Genomic DNA, 24,060 nt, shown 5'->3' on the forward strand with positions numbered 1-24,060 from the left:
GTTCACACAAACAGTTATTTTTGTTCATTTTTAAAACATTTAAGTAGATACGGGTAATTTAAAATAGCCACATGCAAAAATGCAAATTGAAATGCAAAGTTGAGACGACTACTGTTGCATAAATGGGTGAATGAGTATTTAGAGTAAATGTCGTTCTTACTGTGTTGTGCTTGTTATTTCAGCATGACTTTATTTGAAAGGTTTGTGAGTGAGAATTTCACCTTTCAGTTAAGATTCACAAAACAAATATTCACAACTGGAGAAAAAAAAAAAAAAAAAAACCCACACAGACACAAGTGTGAATCATGAAATTAATGGTCAAATTCCAATTACTGACACTGGACTCAGAGTCATGCTGTTGTGCATGCTGACTTGCTGTCATGGCTAGCTGGGGTGTTTGATAGAACGGAACCATTGTTGGTGTTGTTTCCCACTATTGCTGCATTCATGCGGCAGAATAAAAAATAAGAAAACTTCTTATGAATTCCAGCTTAGTAGACGATGGTAACACACACTATATGGGCTGTATTGGTTATTCATAGTCAATACATTCACAGGTGATTAATAATGCAGTTGTTGGTTCCCTTAGTTAGCACATTCTATCAGAGGATGTTACATACAATACTTCCAGCTGTCAGCAGTGGCTTCGCAGCTAAACAGGTTTTTTGCTTTTTGAAACTTTGGTTTAGGTTAGGTTTAGGTTAGTTTATTTCAGACACAGACATAATACAAAACATATGAAACAAAAACAAGAACAACAACAACAACCATAACAATAACAATAACAACAATAATAACAATAATAATAATAATAATAATAATAATAATAATAATAGTAATAATAATAATAATGATAAACAATACACAAATAAAAAAATCAAACAATAGAATAATAATAATAATAATAATAATAATAATAATAATAATAATAATAATAATAAAAAACAATACACAAAAAATCAAATAATAGAAAAAGAAAAGAACAACTGTTGTGGCTGAAAGGGAGTAGGAAGAAGCCACTGCTAATCCAGTCCTACCCCCTAATTCCAGTCCTCAGACTGTTCGTGCTGAATCACTTGATATACAACATAAGATTGTGATTATCTACACCCACTTCTACATACACACATACAGTCACATACACACATACATACCCATGATCACACCCTTCCTTGAGCCAGATATTGTGAAAATAACATTTCTTTGTACATTTTTTTTGAATTTTTGAATATTTGGACACTGCTTGAGGTCTACCTCCAACCCATTCCAAAGCTTGACCCCACACACTGATACACACAAACTTTTCCTGGATGTCCTGACTGCTGGGACTTTGAAATTCCCACATCCCCTCAGGTTATAGCCCCCCTCTCTATGGGCAAGTAGTTTTTGTATGTTGGCCGGTAGTTGATTTTTTATTGGCTTTATATAGAAGTTGAGCTGTGTAAAAATTTTACCAAATCATTGAGTTTTAATAGTTTTAACTGCAAGAATAATAAATGAGTATGATCCAAATAGCCGACTTTATGTAAGACTCTGATACCATGTTTTTGTAATGTGAAGAGAGGGTGTAGAGTAGTTTTATAGTTATCGCCCCATAATTCTATGCAGTAGGTTAGGTATGGCAGGAACAGACAACAATACAATATATAGAGTGCCTTATAATCCAGGACGTGTTTAGCTTTGTTAATGATGGAAATGCTTTTGGATACTTTTGTTTGGATGAATCTGATGTGTGATTTCCAGACTCTAAGTTTCCAAAATTAGAGTTTGGAATCTGAATATTTCCAGTAAAATTTCCAGATTGTCCTTCTCTGCAAACCAAAAGCTGTGGTCTGACAAATATGACATGAACTGCACTGAGACTGAATGGGGTTCATTTTAAATAGGATATTTAGAAATGGACTTTGTAATTCACAGATGAATACCTACACATGGGAATTCAGCCTTAGTGGTGGTTGGAGCCAAAATACATTTTCATTTGTTTATTCCTCTTTTAAATTTTGACCTTAATTTAATCATTGTTTAGTGGGTGTGGCTGTGATGATGGCCACATGTGCCATTCATCATGGGTGTTGCAAGGTTACATATACCTGCTGTGTGAGGTGGGCGGTGTGTGTGTGAGGAAAGCCCCAAACAATTTTCTGACCGTGAGACAGAATAAATTAAGTTGGCCGGCGTTTTCAGTGTTTTTTATGTTAAGAAGCGTATTTAGTTTATTTATAGAAAGTATATGGAACAACGATTGCAGGGGTGTCAAACTCATTTTAGTTCAGGGGCCACATTCACCCCAATATGATCTCAAGTGGGTTGGACCAGTAAAATAATAACAGTGAAAAAAGTAAAATTACATTATGATCAGGTTTATATCTACATTGTTTCCTTAAAAATCTGAATAACGTGAACAACTTGAAATGTCTTAGGAAAATCAAGTGCAATTTTAACAATATTATGCCTTGGTTTATCCGTTTATCATTTACACATGTGCATTACAGCTTACATTACAATTACAAATACACAAAACATTTAGTAACAAGTAGAATATTGATGAAATTGCATTTACTTTTCTGAAGACATTTCACATTATTCATATTTCTTCAGGTTATTCGCATTTTTGTTAAAGGATAGTTTGTTAATGTAAACATTTTCATGTAATTTTACTTTTTTTTTTTTTTTTTTACACTAAAACAAAGATAAAATCTGCACTTGTCATTATTATTATTATTATTATTATTATTATTATTATTATTATTATTATAAAAGGTTATTATGACAGTATTTTTCTGGTCTGACTCAATTGAGATCTAATTGGTTTATATGTGTATGTATAGAACCTGAAATAACATGATTTTTATACTATTGATTAATATCGTCAGTGTAATTTTGGCATTTCACAAATTCATCCTACGGGCTGGATTGGACCCTTTGGCGGGCCGGATTTGGCCCCCGGGCTGCATGTTTGATACCTGTGAACAATTGTGACCTATATGAACACTTATAGTCGATATTAGTGAATAAATGGATTGGCATATCCAAAGACAAAGAAAAGCAGCTGGACATTAATTCATGCACACGACAAAAAAATACAACAGGTTGAACCCTTCCATACTATAGTAGTGGCTAAAGGTAAAGCTACTACAGTGGTGTAGGTAAAGGTAAATGAGTGTCTGTCAAACAGGAAGACGACGCAACAAGGTACCAAGTAGACAAAAAAAGTCCCAAAAAAAGCAACTTAATGGTCGTATCAGCAGCAACTGAAAAGTGAACTCATGATAGACAGTCTGGAGGGAAAGTGAGAGAAAGTGGTTGGTATATGTGCCAAGGAGCTGATTAGGAGCCAACTGGTGTACAGGTGGGTGAAGTAGTCAGGCGAAGAATTAGAATGGAGCTAAGTGACAAGAGGAAAAATGGTGTAAATAACACTAGAAGTGGTTGTAGGCACAACAGGGACATTTTTGACACATTTAGTGTGAAAGGACAGCACATTTACTCAATTGTTCAGCTCTTAAATGGCTCATTAGCATGAAATGTATGGAAAGTGAAGACAGTATGAAGGCTCTAAGACGAATACCTAATACTTAATCCCTAAGTCGTGGGTAAACAGTAAATAATGATATACATTAGTCCAAAGTTAAGGGAATATCCATGTGATTATTAAGGGGGGGGTGTCCTATGAAAAAATAAAACCTCTAATTAAGTATCATTAAAATGAAAAGCCCTTCCTCTAGGGCCTTAAATACTTTAATAACGATAGCCGTTTTTAATGTCTCGTGGAATTTTGACAGTTTCAAGTTTCCGATAATGAAAAGAAGAACAGCTTCCGAGTGGAAATGCTTATATAACTTATATGGGACGCTGATGAAAGTCAGGGCTTATTAGCTGGGTTTTATACAGAGAAACGGTAGTGCTTCAGGGAGACTAAACACTTCATATCGTGTAGGGACTGAAAAAAAAAAAAGTCTTGTATGGCCTTTTCAGGAATTCTCTTGGCTGTTTTAAATTCAGGTGTTTGACCCAGTGAAGGCTGGCATACATAATCTATGACATTGTCCTCAACACTGAGTTCCTTTCCAGCTTCCTGGGGAATAGATTTTGTATCCCTTGTGTTAGGACTGGTTTCTCAGTCACAGACAAGGGTGCCACTGTTCGGCTTTGTTGTAGCTTACAAGCTCCCTGTCTCCATCTCCTCTCCTCTTCACTTACTCTTCCTGAATTCTCTTCCTGTCACTCTTTCTGTTATATACTCTCTCCACTCTTTTTGCCACTCTGTCACTCAAATTTATATATCTCCTCACTGCAGCCGCACTCCTTCCTGTCTAGTTTCTCTACATCTTTTTTTTTTTTTTTTTTTTAAATCTCAAATCTATATCTCAGCGCGATATATCTTCAATTTGGTCTTCGTTCCACCCTTTCTGTCTTCATTTCCACCTGCTTGCATTCTGTCTTTGTTCTTGTTTTTATCTTTGCTGCACTTAGGCTCTTTTGTCCTGTGTCATCGATCACTTCTCCCTCCCCTAATCCATCTCATCATCCATCGTTTTTCTGTTTCTTTTCTTTCCGAGCAGGCTTTGTTTGCCTCTTAATTGCTCCTCCTCTCTGCTCTCCTGCCTGTATTTCTTTTCCATCTTTAGAACAGCTACTGAAGAAACAGTGTAAGCTACAAGGGGGAATATTATTCAAATCAAATTGTTTATTATACAAGGAAAGTGGACTGTGTGTGTGTGTGTCAAGGTTATTATCATTAACGAAAACTAATGAAATGACGAAAACTAGGATTGTAAAAACATTTTCGTTAACTGAAATAAATAAAAACTGTAACTACAAGAAAAAAACGATAACTGAAACTGTATTGTGTTTACAAAACTAACTAAAACGGATAAAAATTACGGATAAAATTCCCTTCGTTTTCGTCTTTGTCAATGTCGGATTAATACAAAAGCGATTTATTTTGCTCTATCAATTTTAGCTAGCAGCACCATATAGTACTTCACGGTTCGTCACTTCTCGTCACTTGTGGTTTAGAGTCGTCTTCTGGTCCCCACTCTACCTGGAAACATGGAGACTAAAGTTGGGAGAAAGCAGCAGAGTCCTGTCTGGGATTTATTTGAATACAATGGAGAAGAAGATAAAAGATACGACAAAACTAAAATTAATACTAAAACTAAAACTTTCGGAAAAAAAAAAAAAAAAAAAAGAAAACTAATAAAAACTAGAAAACCTGCTCTAAAAATGAATTAAAACCAACTGAATTAGGGGAAAAAAAAAAGTCAGAACTAAATAAAACTAAATTATAATGAAAAATCCAAAACTATTATAACCTTGGTATGTGTGTGTGTCTCAGGCATCGCACAAAATCCAGAAAGACCTAACTGCTACAGTTTGTCATACTTATGTATTTTTAGTCAAGGAAGACACTAGCAAAAACAGCAAGTTGATAGGACCAATATTTTGGGAAATAGTAGTAATTTCAGAATACAATAGCCTTATAATCATGTTGCTATGCCCATGACAGTTCACAGGAAGCACAGTACTGCACTGCATGATGGGAAATGAAGTTGAAAACAGTTTACTAACTTCAGTCCCTAGATATCGGTATTAATATATTAATTGTCATTTTCTTTTTTTTTTATGTATTTACTTATTTTGGTCTGGTATAATGCTTTTGCATCATTTCGTCAGGTATCATCATCATCATCATCATTATTTGCAGACTTGGGAGTCCATTTAAAAAACAAACAAACAAGCAATCAACAAACAGAATAAATAAAAAAACACAGGTTAAAAATACAGCGAAAACATCATCAATATTATAAAAGACAACTGTACCAGTGTCGCCACAGGGATGACTGGTATCGCACCGAACTATGATTGGGATTTGTCAAAAGCCTAATGATGGAATTCTGACAATCGTTCAGTCGACAGATAAATTTGTACATTAAGTTTGTCATAAGAGCCTGAAAAGTGTGAACTCCTGCATTGCTGAATAACTCACTTGCGCTAGTCCATCGAGGTGTTTTAAACAGTATTCTCATGGAATCATTATATGCTACTTTGAGCTTCTGTAAGCTAGCCTTTTTAAACCTGGCCAACAATGGGACAGTATAAAGAGGAGTACAATATGCTCTGAAGAGATTCTTGACATTTTCTGTACACATTGAGAATTTTCTTGCCAACATATTAGCCTGGGCCTATAACATCCGCCATTACCTGAACATATCATCATCATCGGACATTTGATCCGTAATAAAGTGACCTAAATACTTTATTTTGGTGCTGACACTCAGCACCTGTTCTGACAGATAAAAATGAGGAAAGTTTAGGTCCTTGTCCCCTTTTGTTCTGCATATCAAAACTGTACTCTTTGTAGCATTATTGTATTGCACTTCATACGTAATGCCATACTCAGAACATATATTCAGCATATATTTACCTATGTTTTATTTGTTTTGTACTTCCTGGACATGTAGTTTTGCATTTGGTTTTGTATTCATTTTGTTTTATCTTTGGATGTATTTAGTTTGGTTTGTCTGACTTTATACAGTAGTTGTGTATCACTACCCATTAAGGTTATTATTATTTAAAAGGGGGCAGGAAATATAAGAATTTCTTCATCCTGCTCCTTTTCAAGCATGGGTGTGTATATGTTTGTTCACCTGATGATTACACTGGTCAACAACAAATTTATTGTTTAAGTTTTTTGAGCTGATTTAGGATAATTTTGGTGTGCTGAATCCAAAAATCACCTTAATTTTGCTCAATCAGGTCAACTTTCTGAACTATGCTACATATTGGCTTTTTAACATTTTTGCTTACATTTATGGGCATTTTCACACCATATGTTACAAAATTATTTTATATTTCTTGCAATAAATGAGTTCTGAAGATTGTACTTTTGCCAATTTATGATTGTTTTTTTTTTAATATTACAGGTGAATGAAATGGCTTCGACTACAAGGTCTTGCTAAAATAAGCCTGACGTATTCTGCTACATCTGCGGTGAATACACCATTGTACCTAACAGGAATCAAGTCACAAGTTTCATAAAGTGTGCTTACCAATCTTATTTTGGTATTAATTATTATATTTTGTGAGAAGATCAAATTTTTCAAAATCAAATTAGCAAAAAAAACCTGACCTGATTGAGAAAAACAGATGTCATTTTTGGATTTAGCGGTGCAAAATGGTCCTAATTCAGTTGAAAAAACCTAGACAACTTGCAAAAAACATTTTTTTGTAACCCAGTGTTATTTAGAAGAGGGCAGGAAATATAAGAATTTCTTCATCCTGCTCCTTTTCGAGCATGGGTGTGTACATGTTTGTTCACCTGATGATTATTGAATGTTTGCTGATGAAATGCACAACCATGAATGAAATAAATGAAAAAAAAAAGAATTTTAAAAAATGATTTACCAAACATTGTTTATGTCAGTACTTATAAAACATAGACTAACATCTTTTCCCAAAAGTCAGTTCTCCCCAGCATAAAAACTGCCACATCTAGAACCCATGGGAAACCACAGGTCAACATGCTAGTTTTATTTATATAGTGCCAAATTATAACAAAAGTTATCTCACATTTAGAGTAGTAGTCATTTATTCATCCATTTAACAGAACATGATAGGGATGCACCGATACCACTTTTTTCCAGACCGAGTACGAGTACGAGTACTTACATTTGAGTACTTGCCAATACCGAGTACTGATACGAGTACTTAATAATCCCATTCCAGTTCTTAGTTACTTTTGTAAATGTGCTTTATTGTCGTTGTCATTAGTCTGACTGGAACAAAGTGCTGCTACTGACATTTAATGTGTTGGAATGAGCGTTTCTCAATTAATCCACCAGTGGGCGCCACTCTGAATTAACCATACTGGACAAATACCATGAAGAAAAGTAAAGTTTTTTTGAGAAGAAGAAGAATAAAGTCAGTAATAACAAACATGGAGACAACAGAGGTAACACTAATGTGATACTAATATTGCAGCACTTTTGCTGGTAAGGTTTAAAAGCTTAGCTTCAGCAGGTAGAGAAAAGAGAAATGAGTGATAAGTTTCGTCTTCACTTCCGCTGGTGGTGGTCCACACCGCTCCGTACTCCCGGTGGTATTCTCTGTCTCCACTAGCACCTGGAAAACGGATGGAATGTACGCAGAGGATGGTCAGAACGCTGCGTCCGTATCTGTCTGTGTCTGTAACGTTACTTGCAGTCAGCGTTACTTTTATCACCGTTGCTTATTTTGAAAAATCTCCACACTCTTCAGACTCCACACACATTATTCCTCCTCCTCGTACCTGCTGCACTGAACTGTGAATGTCACACGGCCGTAAGTGGTATTAGAGCATTTGTATCGGATTACTTTTATGAGTATGAGTACACACACTGAGTATTGGAGCCGATGCCCGATACTGGTATCGGTATCGGAGCATCCCTAGAACATGATATATACATACATACAGTTCAGATCTCCATACCAAACGTGGGCAAAAAGGTGTAGACTGAAGCAACAGCGTCTTAATGCCTATCCTATTTACAAGAAGGAAAGCTGCAGAAACAAAATAAAAGAACAAGATGGTGCAGTTTTAAACAATAACATAGACTGATAACTCCTCATGGACAAAGACCCAGGATCAGGACAGATCCTCTGACCCACAGAGCTGGTCTAAACCAGACTCTTAACCCTTTATTCGGCAAGTGACTATTTTTGGTCATTTCCACATACATTACAAGACAGTGACAGCAACAGTTACAGTGAGTGAGGACAGTGAGTCAACAATCTTAGGTCCAATGTGGTCTACAGCAGTGGTCCCCAACCTTTTTGTACTACAGACCGGTTTCATGCATGAAAATTTTCCGTGGACTGGTAAGAGGTGCGGGGGTCCCAGATTTCCTTTACAGTCTGTCTATCTATCTATCTATCTATCTATCTATCTATCTATCTATCTATCTATCTATCTATCTATCTATCTATCTATCTATCTATCTATCTATCTATCTATCTACACTGTAAAAAAAAAAACAAAAAACAAAAAAAATAAATAAATAACGGTATTATTCCGGCAGCTGGGGTGCCAAAAAAATACTGTTAAATAACGGAAAATAACCATTTCATAAAAATACAGTAATTTTCCATAACTAAAATACAGTTTTTTGCCCTAACTTTACATGAGATTGTTTTTTTTTTATTTGATTTTTTAATGTTTAATAAAGAATATTTACATGTATTAAAACGATCAAATTGCCTATATATATATATTTCTATAATTTTCAATGAGACTAAGTTGTACAATCCACTAATAAAAACTGTATTTGGACAGTTTATCAGTGCTTATACATGTTATACATTCACAAAAATACATTTATTCAACATTTTTGTGGTGAAGCCTCCTGTAATTCCACAAGATATTTGTCAATTAACAAACAAGAAGGAAAGCTGCAGAAACAAAACAAAAGAACAAGATGGTGCAGTTTTAAACAACAACATAGACCGATAACTCCTCATGGACAAAGACCCAGGATCAGGACAGATCCTCTGACCCACAGAGCTGGTCTAAACCAGACTCTTAACCTTTTGTCGGGCAAGTGACTATTTTTGGTCATTTCCACATACGTTACAAGACAGTGACAGCAACAGTTACAGTGAGTGAGAACAGTGAGTCAACAATCTTAGGTCCAATGTGGTCTACAGCAGTGGTCCCCAACCTTTTTGTACTACAGACCGGTTTCATGCATGAAAATTTTCCGTGGACTGGTAAGAGGTGCGGGGGTCCCAGATTTCCTTTACAGTCTGTCTATCTATCTATCTATCTATCTATCTATCTATCTATCTATCTATCTATCTATCTATCTATCTATCTATCTATCTATCTATCTATCTATCTATCTATCTATCTATCTATCTATCTATCTATCTATCTATCTATCTATCTACACTGTAAAAAAAAAAACAAAAAACAAAAAAAATAAATAAATAACGGTATTATTCCGGCAGCTGGGGTGCCAAAAAAATACTGTTAAATAACGGAAAATAACCATTTCATAAAATACAGTAATTTTCCATAACTAAAATACAGTTTTTTGCCCTAACTTTACATGAGATTGTTTTTTTTTTATTTGATTTTTTAATGTTTAATAAAGAATATTTACATGTATTAAAACGATCAAATTGCCTATATATATATATTTCTATAATTTTCAATGAGACTAAGTTGTACAATCCACTAATAAAAACTGTATTTGGACAGTTTATCAGTGCTTATACATGTTATACATTCACAAAAATACATTTATTCAACATTTTTGTGGTGAAGCCTCCTGTAATTCCACAAGATATTTGTCAATTAACAAACAAGAAGGAAAGCTGCAGAAACAAAACAAAAGAACAAGATGGTGCAGTTTTAAACAACAACATAGACCGATAACTCCTCATGGACAAAGACCCAGGATCAGGACAGATCCTCTGACCCACAGAGCTGGTCTAAACCAGACTCTTAACCTTTTGTCGGGCAAGTGACTATTTTTGGTCATTTCCACATACGTTACAAGACAGTGACAGCAACAGTTACAGTGAGTGAGAACAGTGAGTCAACAATCTTAGGTCCAATGTGGTCTACAGCAGTGGTCCCCAACCTTTTTGTACTACAGACCGGTTTCATGCATGAAAATTTTCCGTGGACTGGTAAGAGGTGCGGGGGTCCCAGATTTCCTTTACAGTCTGTCTATCTATCTATCTATCTATCTATCTATCTATCTATCTATCTATCTATCTATCTATCTATCTATCTATCTATCTATCTATCTATCTATCTATCTATCTATCTATCTATCTATCTACACTGTAAAAAAAAAAACAAAAAACAAAAAAATAAATAAATAACGGTATTATTCCGGCAGCTGGGGTGCCAAAAAAATACTGTTAAATAACGGAAAATAACCATTTCATAAAAATACAGTAATTTTCCATAACTAAAATACAGTTTTTTGCCCTAACTTTACATGAGATTGTTTTTTTTTTATTTGATTTTTTAATGTTTAATAAAGAATATTTACATGTATTAAAACGATCAAATTGCCTATATATATATATTTCTATAATTTTCAATGAGACTAAGTTGTACAATCCACTAATAAAAACTGTATTTGGACAGTTTATCAGTGCTTATACATGTTATACATTCACAAAAATACATTTATTCAACATTTTTGTGGTGAAGCCTCCTGTAATTCCACAAGATATTTGTCAATTAACAAACAAGAAGGAAAGCTGCAGAAACAAAACAAAAGAACAAGATGGTGCAGTTTTAAACAACAACATAGACCGATAACTCCTCATGGACAAAGACCCAGGATCAGGACAGATCCTCTGACCCACAGAGCTGGTCTAAACCAGACTCTTAACCTTTTGTCGGGCAAGTGACTATTTTTGGTCATTTCCACATACGTTACAAGACAGTGACAGCAACAGTTACAGTGAGTGAGAACAGTGAGTCAACAATCTTAGGTCCAATGTGGTCTACAGCAGTGGTCCCCAACCTTTTTGTACTACAGACCGGTTTCATGCATGAAAATTTTCCGTGGACTGGTAAGAGGTGCGGGGGTCCCAGATTTCCTTTACAGTCTGTCTATCTATCTATCTATCTATCTATCTATCTATCTATCTATCTATCTATCTATCTATCTATCTATCTATCTATCTATCTATCTATCTATCTATCTATCTATCTATCTATCTATCTATCTATCTACACTGTAAAAAAAAAAACAAAAAACAAAAAAAATAAATAAATAACGGTATTATTCCGGCAGCTGGGGTGCCAAAAAAATACTGTTAAATAACGGAAAATAACCATTTCATAAAAATACAGTAATTTTCCATAACTAAAATACAGTTTTTTGCCCTAACTTTACATGAGATTGTTTTTTTTTTATTTGATTTTTTAATGTTTAATAAAGAATATTTACATGTATTAAAACGATCAAATTGCCTATATATATATTTCTATAATTTTCAATGAGACTAAGTTGTACAATCCACTAATAAAAACTGTATTTGGACAGTTTATCAGTGCTTATACATGTTATACATTCACAAAAATACATTTATTCAACATTTTTGTGGTGAAGCCTCCTGTAATTCCACAAGATATTTGTCAATTAACAAACAAGAAGGAAAGCTGCAGAAACAAAACAAAAGAACAAGATGGTGCAGTTTTAAACAACAACATAGACCGATAACTCCTCATGGACAAAGACCCAGGATCAGGACAGATCCTCTGACCCACAGAGCTGGTCTAAACCAGACTCTTAACCTTTTGTCGGGCAAGTGACTATTTTTGGTCATTTCCACATACGTTACAAGACAGTGACAGCAACAGTTACAGTGAGTGAGAACAGTGAGTCAACAATCTTAGGTCCAATGTGGTCTACAGCAGTGGTCCCCAACCTTTTTGTACTACAGACCGGTTTCATGCATGAAAATTTTCCGTGGACTGGTAAGAGGTGCGGGGGTCCCAGATTTCCTTTACAGTCTGTCTATCTATCTATCTATCTATCTATCTATCTATCTATCTATCTATCTATCTATCTATCTATCTATCTATCTATCTATCTATCTATCTATCTATCTATCTATCTATCTATCTATCTATCTATCTACACTGTAAAAAAAAAAACAAAAAACAAAAAAAATAAATAAATAACGGTATTATTCCGGCAGCTGGGGTGCCAAAAAAATACTGTTAAATAACGGAAAATAACCATTTCATAAAAATACAGTAATTTTCCATAACTAAAATACAGTTTTTTGCCCTAACTTTACATGAGATTGTTTTTTTTTTATTTGATTTTTTAATGTTTAATAAAGAATATTTACATGTATTAAAACGATCAAATTGCCTATATATATATATTTCTATAATTTTCAATGAGACTAAGTTGTACAATCCACTAATAAAAACTGTATTTGGACAGTTTATCAGTGCTTATACATGTTATACATTCACAAAAATACATTTATTCAACATTTTTGTGGTGAAGCCTCCTGTAATTCCACAAGATATTTGTCAATTAACAAACAAGAAGGAAAGCTGCAGAAACAAAACAAAAGAACAAGATGGTGCAGTTTTAAACAACAACATAGACCGATAACTCCTCATGGACAAAGACCCAGGATCAGGACAGATCCTCTGACCCACAGAGCTGGTCTAAACCAGACTCTTAACCTTTTGTCGGGCAAGTGACTATTTTTGGTCATTTCCACATACGTTACAAGACAGTGACAGCAACAGTTACAGTGAGTGAGAACAGTGAGTCAACAATCTTAGGTCCAATGTGGTCTACAGCAGTGGTCCCCAACCTTTTTTGTACTACTGACCGATGTTATGCATTAAAAATTTTCCATGGACCGGGTAGAGGCGCAGGGGTTCCAATAACAAAACCCTTTGTCAGTTCAGAGCATGTGATCAGTCAGTTACAATGATTCTACAGTAGAATATCAACTCACCCTAATGCAGAAACAGTCAGAACCCTGGACTTGTTCCCCTGCAACTAGACGGTCCCATTTGGGGCTGATGGGAGACACACAGTCCAGGTGTGTTCCGTAGATCCAGTCTACTCTGGATTCCGTTGGAAATGGAAGGACTTTAAGGGGTTTTGTGGCGATATCTGCATATTCTGCTTTGATTTTAATCCAGAATGCACAGAGGTTTGAAGTTGTCTCAAACATGGATTGATGTGCCGGAGCAGTTTGGAGGCACTTGTGCGTCACCTGTTGCGATGAACCTGTAACTTCGGCAGGAATCCTGATATTTCCTTCTAAATGCGGCTTTCTGTTTGCAGGCAGTCTGTGACCCTTCTACAGCCTCATCGTTTCCTTGTTTCTTCCCGAAAAAGTTCTCCAGTGAATTTTGTTTTTGGCTCATTTCTTTAGAGCAGTTTGTGAGGCGAGGGCAGAAACGGTTGCTTTTCAAAATAAAATCTCCGCAAGACTATTGGAAAAAATAGCTTTAAAATTAACCACTTTTTTTTTTTTCTTGGCGGACCGGTACCAAATGATCTATGGACCGATACCAGGCCGGGGACCGGGGGTTGGGGACCACTGGTCTCCAGGGTCTGTAAGGTCCACCTCTGCATGAACAGTGAGTGTACCTGCTTTGTTAGGTACCATGAAGTAATGGTACTAATGTAAGGACTGATGTTCAAAGGGATAATGTGGATGTGGACAGGGGTCTGGATCAGCACTTATGTCGTTCTAATGTTCAAAAATACATGTTCCTTTCACCTCACTTGTGTTTTTTTTTATTCATTCATTCATTTTCTGAACCCGCTTTATCCTCACTAGGGTCGCGGGGGTCGCTTGGAGCCTATCCCAGCTACATAGGGGCAAAGGCGGGGTACACCCTGGACAAGTCGCCAGTTCATCACAGGGCTGAACATTTAGAGACAAACAATCACTCTCACATTCACACCTATGGGCAATTTAGATTAACCAATTAACTTATTAGTGCATGTCTTTGGATGGTGGGAGGAAGCCGGAGTACCTGGAGAGAACCCACGCAGACACGGGGAGAACATGCAAACTCCACACAGAAAGGTCCCACCCCCCGTCGACTGGTGTTGGAATCGAACCCAGGACCTTCTTGCTGTGAGGCACGAGTGCTAACCACTGCACCACCGTGTCGTGTCGTCATATTTTTTTTTATTTTAATCTTTATTTTTTTGCCACTTACAGCTTACGAACCAAATATGGTAACTCCGTTGATCTTGATTTTCTACTTGACAATGATAAGTTTTGGAAAAGTTCACAAACGGGCACAAAAGTCTGATGTTGTCCAGTAACACACTGAGGTTGAACTGTTGAATTTCTGAGTATTTCTATGAGTGAACTGTAAAAGGTTAAGCCAATTCACAGTCACCCAACAGAATCCTCCAGGAGCAAACACTTGATGACAGTAGTGAGGAGAACTTCCTGTTAACAGGCACAAACCTCAAGCAGACCCCGGCTCTTAGAGGATGGTCCAAGAGACATGTCGTAGAACTGATCCTTATGTTTACTGTACTTATGTGCCAGCAGTGGCGTAGACAAGACACGACAAATGCTACATCCAATGTTTTCCTCATCCTCTGATTTCAATCTGATTCCGTTCTGCAGCTCCTCTTTGGAGCCATGTTGGACCTAATTAATTTCATGTCTCCTCTCTTTCACCTCTCCCTAGGCTCGCGTCCCCGTGACTGTGGTGATCTGTACGCCAGTGGTCAAAGAGAGGACGGCATCTATTCCGTGTTTCCTGTTCACCACCCCTCAGGCTTCCAGGTCTACTGTGACATGACCACAGATGGAGGAGGGTGGACGGTGAGTCAGAGGAAACACACACAGCATCTCCCTCAGATGCAGCACGGCAGACACACACAACAAGGTCTTAAGCTGCATCAAAATAGATCCATCCACTTGGCAGGCTACGTTTTACCAGGGTTATAATCGAGATGAAATTGCAAACGGAACAAAAAAAAACAACCAAAAAAAAAGCACCTTGCACTGCATTTATTTTTTGAATAAAAAACCAAATCTACTAGATTGGGGTCATTCCAGTCACGTTGCACATATACTTATACTCTATCTATCTATCTATCTATCTATCTATCTACACTGTAAAAAAAAAAATTAAAATACTGTTAAATAATGGAAAATAACCTTCTCATAAAAATATGGTAATTTTCCATAATTAAAATACAGTTTTTTGCCCTAACTTTACATGAGATTTTGCATTTTTTTTAATGTTTAATAAAGAATATTTTCATGTATTAAAACAATCAAATTACCGATAAAAATATATATATAAATAATTTTCAATGAGACTGAGTTGTACAATCCACTGATAAAAACTGTATTTGGACAGTTTATCAGTGCTTATACATGTTATACATTCACAAAAATACATTTATTCAACATTTTTATTGAGAAACCTCCCGTAATTACACAAGATATTTGTCAATTAACAAACAAGTCTTGTTAAACTTACAGAACAAATACTCCTTTTACGGTTAATTTTCAGTAATTGTATCTCATTTTATTATTTTGTTTTACAGTATTAAACTGTAAATTAACAGTTTAATCTTATGAATAGAAAAGAAATATTTGTGAAATTACGATACATCTGCAAATGTATTTTAACTGTATTTTTCTGCAGAAAAAACAGGAAATTTTATGGTTATTCACAGTCTATTTTTGTAATTTCATTGATATTTTCCTGTATCTTAAAAATACAGGAAAAATCTGTACAATAAACAGTGAAAATTCTGTTAAAATACAGATATTTTTTTAGTGTATCTATCTATCTATCTATCTATCTATCTATCTATCTATCTATCTATCTATCTATCTATCTATCTATCTATCTATCTATCTATCTATCTATCTATCTATCTATCTATCTATCTATCTATCTATCTATCTATCCTGATACACCTATACTTTTTTCTGTGCCCATGCTGTGATTACAAGTGTACTGCCTTAGATTCTCACGCATCTGTGTCAAAATGTTTCATCTAAGTTTTATCATATAAAAGCATCGAGCTGTTAAACTGAAGCTGTTTGAAAATGGTTTAAAAATGCATAATGAAATTCATTAATGTTTTACTTTTAATTAATGGGCTATATTTCCAATTATAGTTATTGTTCTTATTGCACACATTCTGGGAGACATACACACAAGATTTAGAGTCAAAGAAATAGTTTATTCAGTCAGGCTGTACAAATTTGACAATAACATTCATTCTTCCAAGGCTGCACTTCGTTTTCCATTTTACCCCCCCCCCCCCGAAGAGGAGGCAAGGGGTATTGTTTTTGGTTCAGTTTGTTTGTTTGTTAAGACTCTAGCAGCAAAACTATTGATTGAATTCATACCAGATTGGGTTTATAGATTGCCAGTGATCCAGAGTAGATCTGATGGCATTTTGGGAAAAGTAGGTTAAAGTTCAGATTTTTGATGAATTTTTATTTATTTATTTATTTATTTTCCCTATTTACTTATAATGGGCGCGAATTCAAATGTCTGTAGCAGCAAAAATAGTGGTTGAATTCATACCAAATTGGGTTTATAGATTGTCAGTGACCCAGAATAGATGTCATTACACTTTGGGAAAGGTAGATCAAAATTTCAATTTTTTAAATCTTTTTTTTTTTTTTTTCATTTACTTATAATGGGCAAAATTTCACATGTCTTTTGCAGCAAAACTGTTGGATGATTTCATACCAAATTGGGTTTATAGATTGTCAGTGACCCAGAATAGATGTCATTACACTTTGGGAAAGGTAGATCAAAATTTAAATTTTTTATGATTTTTTTAAATCTTTTTTTTTCCCATTTACTTATAATGGGCAAAATTTCACATGTCTTTTGCAGCAAAACTATTGGATGATTTCATACCAAATTGGGTTTATAGATTGTCAGTGACCCAGAATAGATGTCATTACACTTTGGGAAAGGTAGATTAAAGTTTCAATTTTTTATGATTTTTTTAACTCTTTTTTTTTTTCCCATTTACTTATAATGGGCGAAATTTCACATGTCTGTAGCAGCAAAAGTGTTGGATGATTTCATACCAAATTGGGTTTATAGATTGTCAGTGACCCAGAATAGATGTCATTACACTTTGGGAAAGGTAGATTAAAGTTTCAATTTTTTATGAATTTTTTAAACTCTTTTTTTCCCCATTTACTTATAATGGGCGAAAATTTAAATGTCTGTAGCAGCAAAACTATTGGATGATTTCATACCAAATTTGGTTTATAGATTGCCAGTGACCCAGAATAGTTCTGATTACATTTTGGGAACAGTAGGTCAAAGTTTAGATTTTTAATGAATTTTGAAAATCTTTTTTTTCTCCATTTACTTATAATGGGTGAAATTTCTAATGTCTATAAAAAGCATCAATTTTGTTTCAATTTACTTCAAACTTGGCACATATATAGAGGCAAACATCCCCACATGCATGGACATGATAATATCAGCTGGACTGTTGCCAAAATAAGCTACAATACATGTGAGGGTTGGGGTTTGTTGTGCCTGGCACCACTTGTTACTTCAGGTTTTTATCGCACAAAGCTCTACACATTTTCAGTGAACAATTTAGTCCATCCCAGTATTTCATTCCCCTGCCCAGTTTGTACACTAGAGTACAACTTTCATAAATTAGTCTGTGATTGAGAAAAACAAACACAACCAGTCAGGCAGAACAACAGGGTATCGTGTATCTGAGAAGCTGTTTGGAGCGTCTGAGTACATCTCATGACAATTCTAACCAAATTTTAAATGTGCATTTTTAAGGTTACTTAGTATAGTTTTTGCATTTTTTTGCTGTTCTGTTTTTTTATGCATAATTCCCAATTAGTGAGTTCCAAACATCAGCAGGTAGAGAGCTGAAGGACAATGAATAAACAGGAAGCAAATAATTAAGAGAAAATGAGAAAACACAACAGAAAACATACCTGATGAGCTGTTATGACACTGTATGTGAACACAAGGTATAAAATGCTGATAGATAGATAGATAGATAGATAGATAGATAGATAGATAGATAGATAGATAGATAGATAGATAGATAGATAGATAGATAGATAGATAGATAGATAGATAGATAGATAGATAGATAGATGAAAAAATGAAAGAAGAAAAGATGGATGAAATGGAAGGAATGAAAGAAGGAAGAAGGGAGTGAAAAAGAAAGATGGGTCAAAGATGGATTGATGCAGATCTGAATTTTCACATATACTTTACATCTCATGATTAAACCTCACTCACTCTATCTATCTATCTATCTATCTATCTATCTATCTATCTATCTATCTATCTATCTATCTATCTATCTATCTATCTATCTATCTATCTATCTATCTATCTATCTATCTATCATCCAATTTTCCTTCATTGTTCTTTTTTCCGTCCATCCATCCTTGGCTCATCTTTTCTTTTCCCTCCTTCCGTCCTTCTTGTCTTCCTTCCGTATCATCCATCTTTCCCTCTTTCATTCTTTTCTTCATCCATCCATCCTTCTTTCCTACATCTTTCTGTCTGAACCTTTCCTTCCTCATCCTTTTCTTCCATTATCTGTTTCCATCCATCCATCCATCTTTGACCCCTCTTTCCTTTTCCCTCCCTTCCTTCATTCCTTCCATATCATCCATCTTTCCTACTTTCATTCTTTTCTTCTATCCATCATCCATCTTTGACCATCTTTCCTTTTCCCTTCCTTCCTTCCTTCCTTATTCCTTCCATATCATCCATCTTTCCTTTCTTTTCCTTTCCACAACAGAAAACGTACCCGATGAGCTGTTATGACACTATATGCGAACACTAGGTATAAAATGCTGTCATAGTGAGGTTTAATCATGAGATGTAAAGTATAATATGTGAAAATGTGTAGATGTTTATCCAATGTAAAGGTGCCAGCTTTAAAACAAACTATTTCTTATGTACAAATAAATATCACTATAATCAGAAAAAAAGCTGTTTCCATTTCAGTTATGTCTGACCTGTTTATTCTCATAAATCCTACATTCTTGTCTTTGTAGAATAACATTTAAAGATCCTGTTTTTTTTTTTTGGTTTTTTTTATTTCTAAGAAGGTGACATAGATAAAGATATTTAAAGTTTGGTAATATGCATGCCTTTGCCTTGATCAAACATCTGTCACTTGTCTGGCCTTGCTAAAGTAAACATAGTTGTTTAAGTACGACTGTATACTGGAAGCGCTGCGTCTTTGGGGAATGAGAGACAGCGAGGTGAACAAACACTGACACAGAGATGTTTGAAGTTATATTTGGAAGTGTGGTTTAGTGTTTTACACGCTCCATCTTACTGGTTAGAGCCATTTATTTCTCTTTGTTCTGAAGTATAACGTAGCTGTCCTCTGGGAAAGCTGAACAGTTCCTAATAGAGAACTGAAGCCTCGTATCACTTAAAAGAGTTGGAAATTTCAGCTACATGAATCCATCAAAACACCTATTTCACAGGTTGTGACACATTTTAGTGAAGCATTCAACTGCTGAATTTGGAATCTGTAACCTCAAAAAAACACTGAGCTGCAAATTTAGGAAGAAAAAAAAACAAAAAAAAACCTTATATGTGTTTTATGGGAGTGAATGCGTTTTTTTGGGTGGATATTTTTAAAGCTTCCTCAGATGGACGTTTCAGAAGGTCCTTACTTGAATGTGCAAATGTGTCAAACTGTCCTGATATTTTCAGTATGTAAATGGTAATGTATATGTAAATGGATACCACAGCATGACTGAACTGGATTAAACAACAAGCATGTACTCACGATCAGAATGGAGACTAAACTGAACATAATTACATGTTTTGATTTGATTTCGATTTGTTTCTTGAGCTGAAGGACATATCATTAACCTCATGGTATAATTGCTTTAGTCATATTTTTTCAGCACATAGCCAATGATGCAAAATTAAGCAGCAGTGTTAGGAATGGTAAAATTAGGCAGATATCACAATGTGACCAAAAATGAGACTTAGGTAAATATGCTATGAGGCTAAGGATATGGGTTTCCCATTGATATTAATAAGGTTCAGCTGTATTTGTATACAATTGTGCTCATAAGTTTACATACCCTAGCAGAATTTACGATTCTTTGGCCATTTTTTAGAGAATATGAATAATACAACATAATAATACAAAATAATAATAATAATAATAATAATAATAATAATAATAATAATAATAATAATAATAATAATAATAATAATAATAATAATACAATAATTCAAAAACTATAATAATACAAAAACTTTTCAAAAATACAAAAACTTTATACTACTACTACTACTACTACTACTACTACTACTACTAATAATAATAATAATAATAATAATAATAATATTAATAACACAATTATTCAAAAACTATAATAATACAAAAACTTTTCAAAAATACAAAAACTTTATACTACTACTACTACTACTACTACTACTACTACTACTAATAATAATAATAATAATAACACAATTATTCAAAAACTATAATAATACAAGAACTTTTCAAAAATACAAAAACTCAATACTAATAATACTAATAACAACAACAACAACAGTAATAATAATAATAATAATAATAATAATAATAATAATAATAATAATAATAATAATAATAATAAATAACAAATAATAATAATACGAAATTTATTTTTAGCTGCTTCTCTTAAGATAAGATACTTTATTGCCATTATACAAAATGTACAATGAAATTCAGGTGCACTATCAGGATATGGGCTCATAAAAATAGCGATAGTAATAAATAGTATTATTATTATTATCATTAAATATATTATGATATATCGTATCGTGATCCTAGTATTGTGATTTGTATTGTATCGTCAGATTCTTGCCAACACACACCCTTAATGACAGGTCGACTTGGCCTTGTGTTTTGGGGTCATCGTCAAGGTGGAATATCCAAGACCATCCCATGCGCATTCTGTTAGGGTATGTAAACTTATGAGTACAAATATAGATAGATAGATAGATAGATAGATAGATAGATAGATAGATAGATAGATAGATAGATAGATAGATAGATAGATAGATAGATAGATAGATAGATAGATAGATAGATAGATAGATAGATAGATAGATAGATAGATAGATAGATAGATAGATAGAAAGAAAGAAAGAAAATAAATATAATTTTTGGGCTATTTTTTTTCAGTTGGGATTCTTGGACAGTGCTTTTTACTTTTTTTGTGTGAATTTAATTGAAACACATTTTTTTTAATGACCAGACATATTTTTATTTACAAATGGCAACAATGACAAAAAAAAATGACAAACACAAAATGAAATATCCTTAACTTTTTGTTTAGTGTATATACAGCATAAAAGCAAACATATCCATTTATGTTTGGCTTTATGTCAAAGTCAAAGCACCTTTATTGTCATTACATTGTATGCAAGGATTGTAAGGAGATTAGTGTTGCTCTCATTATAGTATTAAAACACAATAAACATAAATACAATCGTAAACAAGAAAAGCACATGGGGAGCGCAGACCTCTGCCAAGACACATCTGCACATCCCCCCGATCACCACCAAAATGTAATCATTCCTTCCTTGTGCCAGTATCAACATTTCCTGAAAATTGCATGAAAATCCATCCATAACTTTTTGAGTTATCTTGCTAACAAACAAACGCATGCAAACACACATAGCAAAGTGATCACAATACCTCCTGGTGAAGGTAAAAAACACAATCACGTAAATAAAAGGAGCACTGGAAGACAAGATGATTGAGGTATAAATAGATGTGCATATGTAATATTGTACAGGACTATACTTATGCCATCATCTATGTGATTATATGGAGTGTAATACATATGCATAACACGAACCGCCGAACACGAAACACGAAAAACGGACTGAATAAGAAAACATTAACGCGTATGATCATCTCTTTCCACCCATTTACATATCAAACACATAAAGCACACACTGTATCGAACTTCCGACTCGAGTGCGTATATGTGCTCCTGTATATCATTGACTAAATGTGTCAGATAGGCAAGGTCGCACCCTCCCATCATCAAATAAAGTGAGACTGTCAGGGTGACAGAGTGCTTAGTGCAGCATGATAGAACAGAGCCAAAGAACAGCTTGTTAGCGGGTAAAAACCTCCGTGTGAGCGTATGCATATGTGTGGAAATTAATGTTTGTGCCAAAGTTTTTGCACTTAAACAGTAAAAGCTTGTGAGAGCGGGTTGCACATCAGGGGGGTTTCCATTCATTTTTTATACAATGCAGCAGCGTTAAGTAACTGCTTCTTGCATATTGTCTTATATGCGGATTTACATGGCAGCTCAGATTGAAGTGATAAAATTCGCAGGTACTGATCCTTCCTGGTGTGTTGAGCTGATTGTGATAACCCTTGAGCCTCATTAAGAGATCAGTGCAGTGTGATCCAAGTGGGGCAGGTAGGAAGAAGGGAAGCTGGGTGAGTTGAGTGGCTTACTGTCTGTCTGAGGGCTGAGCTTAAATAAAGAATGAGCCATATGCTGCCACCTCATTAGCATACTTTGACATAGTGTTGCACTGTTACAGAGACTACTGCAGACAGACTGAGAGATGAGCAGGTTACTTAGAAAAGGGAGGGAAGAGGGGAGAGAGAGGAGAGAAGAGAGCGAGGCTTAGAAGAGACAAGAAAGAGAGAGAGGGGCTGATGAAAACATCAGAATCAGATGTGGAGCGGGAGAGACAGTGAGACGTGCAGATTAAAAAAAAAGAAGAAGAAGAAAAAAAAAGTGCACAATAGTGGTACAGCTATTTTACTTTATGCTCTAGAGCAGGGGTCTCAAACATGCGACCCGGGGTCCAAATGCGGCCCGCCAAAGGTTCCAATGCGGCCCGTGGGATGAATGTGCAAAAATTCCACAGTCAAGGCTGTTGAACTCATTTTAGTTCAGGTTCCACATACAGGGCGGGGAAGCAAAATTTACAATATTTTGAGGCAGGGATTGAAAGACAGTGTATGACCAATTAGTTTATTGAAAGTCATGAGAATTTATTTGCCACAAGAAAATTTACATAATAGAAAATGTTTGCACAAAGACAAAAATTTGAAGTTGTCATTATTTATAGCCACAGTGTCATATTTTTTTCCACATCAAACCCTGAAGAAAATATGGAGTCTGCATTCTTAGTGCAAAAAATAACATTAAATTGTGAAATACTTACATTTACAAACTATCCTGCAACAATAAAATGTGAATAACCTGAACACATATAAACAACCTGAAATGTCTAAAGAAAATTAAGCACAATTTTAACAACTTTTCTCCGTTTTACTCTGTTTAGTGTCTTTGTGGCAGATACTTCAGGGCAAAAATAGGGCTGACGAGCCACTCCAGGACCCACAAAAACTGAAGTCAAGGTCATCATCGAGACTGATGGACGAACAACAGCGTCTTTGTAGATCTGATCCATAATGCACATGTAGAAATGATAAGTTGAGGCACAATATTGTTAAATTTGCTCTTATTTTTCTAAAGAAATTTTAGTTTTTTCAG

At 34.8% G+C, this 24,060-nt stretch overlaps 1 protein-coding gene across 2 annotated transcripts in view; it reads left to right on the forward strand.

Moving 5' to 3' along the window:
- The window catches only part of fibcd1b (fibrinogen C domain containing 1b), a 336,567-nt gene that overhangs the window by 162,795 nt on the left and 149,712 nt on the right, over positions 1-24,060 (forward strand). For both annotated transcript variants that reach the window (XM_030149502.1, XM_030149503.1), the window contains one exon: positions 15,209-15,345. In XM_030149502.1, the coding sequence (XP_030005362.1) occupies positions 15,209-15,345 (137 nt within the window). The remainder of the gene's footprint in view (positions 1-15,208; positions 15,346-24,060) is intronic.

Source organism: Sphaeramia orbicularis, chromosome 12 (genome assembly GCF_902148855.1).
Source record: "Sphaeramia orbicularis chromosome 12, fSphaOr1.1, whole genome shotgun sequence".
Lineage (NCBI taxonomy): Eukaryota > Metazoa > Chordata > Actinopteri > Kurtiformes > Apogonidae > Sphaeramia > Sphaeramia orbicularis.